Genomic DNA, 5,020 nt, shown 5'->3' with positions numbered 1-5,020 from the left:
GTTATCGCTCTCACTCTCTCATACTGGTCACTGGAAGTACAACATGGGCACTTTCATGGCAAAGAACTCTCTGAGGATCTGAAGATAAGAATTGTCGCTCTACATAAAGATGGCCTAGGCTATAAGAAGATTGCCAAGACCCTGAAACTGAGCTGCAGCACGGTGGCCAAGACCATACAGCGGTATAACAGGACAGGTTCCCCTCAGAACAGGCCTCGCCATGGTCCACCAGAGAAGTTGAGGTCACGTGATCAGCGTCATATCCAGAGGTTGTCTTTGGGAAATAGAGGTATGAGTGCTGCCAGCATTGCTGCAGAGGTTGTAGGGGTGGGGGGTCAGCCTGTCAGTGCTCAGACCATACGCCGCACACTGCATCAAATTGGTCTGCATGGCTGTCATCCCAGAAGGAAGCCTCTTCTAAAGATGATGCACAAGAAAGACCACAAACAGTTTTCTGAAGACAAGCAGACTAAGGAGATGGATTACTGGAACCATGTCCTGTGGTCTGATGAGACCAAGATAAAGGTATTTGGTGTCAGATGGTGTCAGGCGTGTGTGGGGGCAACCAGGTGAGGAGGACAAAGACAAGTGTGTCTTGTCTACAGTCAGGCATGGTGGTGGGGGTGTCATGGTCTGGGGCTGCATGAGTGCTGCCGGCACTGGGGGGCTACAGATCATTGAGGGGACCATGAATGCCAACATGTACTGTGACATACCGAAGCAGAGCATGACCCCCTCCCTTCAGAGACTGGACCGCAGGGCAGTATTCCAACATGATAACCACCCAAACACACCTCCAACACCACCACTGCCTTGCTAAAGAAGCTGAGGGTAAAGGGGATGGACTGGCCAAGCATGTCTCCAGACCTAAACCCTATTGATCATCTGTGGGGGATCCTCAGAGGGAAAGTGGAGGAGGGGAAGGTCTCCAACATCCACCAGCTCCGTGATGTCATCATGGGGGAGGGGAAGAGGACTCCAGTGGCGACCTGTGAAGCTCTGCTGACCTCCATGCCCAAGAGGGTGAAGGCAGTGCTGGAAAATAATGGCGGCCACACAAAATTTTGACACTTTGGGCCCCAATTTGGATATTTTCCCTTAGGGGTGTACTGACTTTTGTTGCCAGCGGTTTAGACATTAATGGCTGTGTGTTGAGTTATTTTGAGGGGACAGGAAATTTACACTGTTATACAAGCTGTACACTCACTACTTTACATTGTAGACAAGTGTCATTTCTTCAGTGTTGTCACATGATAAGAGAGGGGGGGGGGGTATAGAAGGGGAGGGGCCAAGGGCAGGGTTATACTTGTTAGGTCAGAGGGGGGTAGTTGGGGAGAGCAGGGGGTGAATACAGAGGGCGGGGTTATGTAGGGGGAGGGGCTGTAGCCATCAGGTCGGAGGGGGTAGCTGGGGCGGGTGAAATAGGAGCAGGGTGAATGGAGGGGGCGGGGCTGTACCTGTGAGGTCGGAGAGGGTAGTTGGGGGGGGGGGGGGACAGAGTTATGTAGTGGAGGGGTTGAGCTGTACCTGGGAGGGGTGCAGTTGGGGCGGGGTGAATAGAGGAGGTGGGGTCATGTAGGAAGCGGAGTGGTACCTGTGAGGTCAGAGGGGTAGTTAGGGTCGGGGAGAATAGAGGGGTGGGTCATGTAGGGGTGGGGCCTGTGAGGTCGGAGGGGGTAGTTGAGGGCGGTGTCATGTAGGGAGGGAGGCGGGGTCATGTAGAGGGCAGGGCAGTACCTGTGAGGTCAGAGGGATAGTTGGGGGCGGGGAGAATAGAGGGGGGTGGGGTCATGTAGGGGGAGGGGCCATGTAGGGGCAGAGGGCGGTGCCTGTGAGGTCAGAGGGGTAGTTGAGGCGGAGTTATGTAGGGAGGGGGCGGTACTTGTGAGCTCGGAGGGGTAGTTGGGGCGGAGTTATGTAGGGAGGGGGCGTGTCAGGGGGCGGGCGGTACCTGTGAGGTCGGAGAGATAGTTGGGGGGGGGGCACGTAGGGGGAGGGGCCATGTAGGGACAGGGGGCGGTACCTGTGAGGTCGGCGGGGTAGTTGGGGGCGGAGTTATGTAGGGAGGGGGCGGTACCTGTGAAGTCGGAGGGATAGTTGGGGGCGGGGTGAATAGAGGGGACGGGGTCATGTAGGGGAGGGGCCATGTAGGGGCAGTGGGTGGTACCCGTGAGGTCGGAGGGATAGTTGGGGGGGGGGGGGGGCGGTACCTGTGAGGTCGGAGGGGTAGTTGGGGGCGGAGTTATGTAGGGAGGGGGCGGTACCTGTGAAGTCGGAGGGATAGTTGGGGCAGGGGCCGTGTAGGGGTAGTGGGTGGTACCCGTGAGGTCGGAGGGATAGTTGGGGGGGGGGTGGGGCGGTACCTGTGAAGTCGGAGGGATAGTTGGGGCAGGGGCCGTGTAGGGGTAGTGGGCAGTACCTGTGAGGTCGGAGGGGTAGTTGGGGGTGGGTCATGTAGGGACAGGGGGCGGGGCGATACATGTGAGGTCGGAGGGGTAGTTGGGTGGATTTATGTAGGGAGGGGGCAGGGGGCGGGGAGGTACCTGTGAGGTCGGAGGGGTAGTTGGGGGCGGAGTAATGTAGGGAGGGGGCGGTATATGTGAGGTCGGAGGGATAGTTGGGGGGCGGGGTTATGTGGGGAGGGGGATGGGTCAGGGGGCGGGGCGGTACCTGTGAGGTCGGAGGGATAGTGGGGGCGGGGTTATGTAGGGAGGTGGCGGTCAGGGGGCGGGGCGGTACCTGTGAGGTCGGAGGGGTAGTTAGGGTGGGGTCATGTAGGGTCAGGGGGCGGGCGGTACCTGTGAGGTCGGAGGATAGTGGGGGTGGGTCATGTAGGGACAGGGGGCGGGGCGGTACCTGTGAGGTCGGGGTAGTTGGGGGCGGGGGGTACCTGTGAGGTCGGAGGGGTAGTTGGGGGCGGGGTTTGTAGGGAGGTGGTGGGTCAGGGGGCGGGCGGTACTGTGAGGTCGGAAGGATAGTGGGGGTTGGGGTCATGTAGGGACAGGGGCGGGGCGGTACCTGTGAGGTCGGAGGGGTAGTTGGGGGCGGGGTTATGTAGGAGGGGGCGGGGGGATACCTGTGAGGTCGGAGGGGTAGTTGGGGGCGGGGTTATGTAGGGAGGGCGGGGCGGTACCTGTGGTCGGAGGGATAGTTGGGGGTGGGGTCATGTAGGGACAGGGGGCGGGGCGGTACCTGTGAGGTCGGAGGGGTAGTTGGGGGCGGGGCGGTACATGTGAGGTTGGAGGTATAGTTGGGGGCGGGGTATGTAGGGAGGGGCGGGTCGGGGGCGGGGCGGTACCTGTGAGGTCGGAGGGGTAGTTGGGGGCGGGGTTATGTAGGGAGGGGGCGGGGCGGTACCTGTGAGGTCGGAGGATAGTTGGGGGCGGAGTCATGTAGGGAGGGGGGGCGGGCGGTATCTGTGAGGTCGGAGGGGTAGTCGGGGGCGGGGTTATGTAGGGAGGGGCGGTACCTGTGAGGTCGGAGGGGTAGTCGGGGGCGGGGTTATGTAGGGAGGGGGCGGTACCTGTGAGGTCGGAGGGGTAGTTGGGGGCGGGGGGTTATGTAGGGAGGTGGTGGGTCAGGGGGCGGGGCGGTACCTGTGAGGTCGGAGGGGTAGTTGGGGGCGGGGTTATGTAGGGAGGGGGCGGGTCAGGGGGGCGGGGCGTACCTGTGAGGTCGGAGGGGTAGTTGGGGGCGGGGTTATGTAGGGAGGGGCGGGAGCGGTACCTGTGAGGTCGGAGGGGTAGATGAGGGCGGGTGAAGAGGAGGCGGGGTCATGTAATGGGAGGGGCGGTACCTGTGAGGTCGGAGGGGTAGTTGGGGGCGGAGTTATGTAGGGAAGGGGCGGTACCTGTGAGGTCGGAGGGGTAGTTGGGGGCGGGGTTATGTAGGGAGGGGGCGGTACCTGTGAGGTCGGAGGGGTAGTTGGGGGCGGGGTTATGTAGGGAGGGGGCGGTACCTGTGAGGTCGGAGGGGACGAGGTATTTCTTCTTATCCAGGTCTCCGATCCTCGCCTTCGGCGCTTTCTCCACAATCACCTGAGAGGAGAGAAGAGAAGAGATGAGAAGAGATGATCATCACCGTACACACCGAGAGAAGTGTCGCCCCTCCCCTTCCCCGGGGCCCCTCCCTCACCGGCACTCGGTCCGGGTACTTCTTGCGGATCTTCTCGCCCTCGGAGCGCCGCTTCTCGAACGGATGTTCTTCTTTATAGACGAACTTCATGTCTGGAATCTCCACCGCCGGCCAGAGAGGAAGATAAACAGCCTCAGCTCCGCCCACCACTTCCGGTACAGACCCGGAACTTCCGCCCGCCGACGTCACCCACCGCCCCGCCCCCTCCATTACAGACTATAGGACTGAACTCCGAAAACATGGCGGAACCCGGAAGAGGCGACAACATTTCTGCCCCGCCCACTGACGTCACTGATCTGCCAGCACAACACTCGTGACAGCGCCACGCCCATCTGTCATAAGAGATATGACAGCTCAACCCCGCCCCCTCCTAGAGGAAGACATGAGAACCCCGCCCCCTACAGGAGGAGAGAGGAACTACACCCCCACAAGGGGAGAGAGGAACTACACCCCCCACAGGAGGAGAGAGGAACTACACCCCCCACGGGAGGAGAGAGGAACTACACCCCCCACGGGAGGAGAGAGGAACTACACCCCCCACGGGAGGAGAGAAAGGAATTACACCCCCCACGGGAGGAGAGAGGAACTACACCCCCCACGGGAGGAGAGAAAGGAACTACACCCCCCACGGGAGGAGAGAGGAACTACACCCCCCACAGGAGGAGAGAGAGGAACTACACCCCCACAGGAGGAGAGAGAGGAACTACACCCCCCACAGGGGGAGAGAGGAACTACACCCCCCACAGGAGGAGAGAGAGGAACTACACCCCTCATGGGAGGAGAGAGAGGAACTACACCCCCCACGGGAGGAGAGAAAGGAACTACACCCCCCACGGGAGGAGAGAGGAACTACACCCCCCACAGGAGGAGAGAGAGGAACTACACC

The 5,020-nt window shown here is 60.8% G+C and overlaps 1 protein-coding gene across 1 annotated transcript; it reads right to left on the bottom strand.

Moving 5' to 3' along the window:
* Positions 1-3,958: 3,958 nt before the first annotated feature.
* LOC143962433 (gamma-aminobutyric acid receptor-associated protein) lies at positions 3,959-4,324 on the bottom strand (the record flags this gene model as incomplete). The annotated part of the gene is given in 2 exon segments (XM_077471708.1): positions 3,959-4,037; positions 4,135-4,324. Coding segments are annotated over 2 exon segments (169 nt in total), but the record flags the coding sequence as incomplete, so codon positions are not given.
* Positions 4,325-5,020: the final 696 nt, after the last annotated feature.

Source organism: Lithobates pipiens, unplaced genomic scaffold, assembly GCF_037356315.1.
Source record: "Lithobates pipiens isolate NorthernLeopardFrog02 unplaced genomic scaffold, aLitPip1_a1.2 Scaffold_8, whole genome shotgun sequence".
In the NCBI taxonomy this organism is placed as follows: domain Eukaryota; kingdom Metazoa; phylum Chordata; class Amphibia; order Anura; family Ranidae; genus Lithobates; species Lithobates pipiens.
The sequence above is the reverse complement of the archived record's forward strand: the minus strand, read 5'-3'. Positions and strand labels throughout refer to the sequence as shown.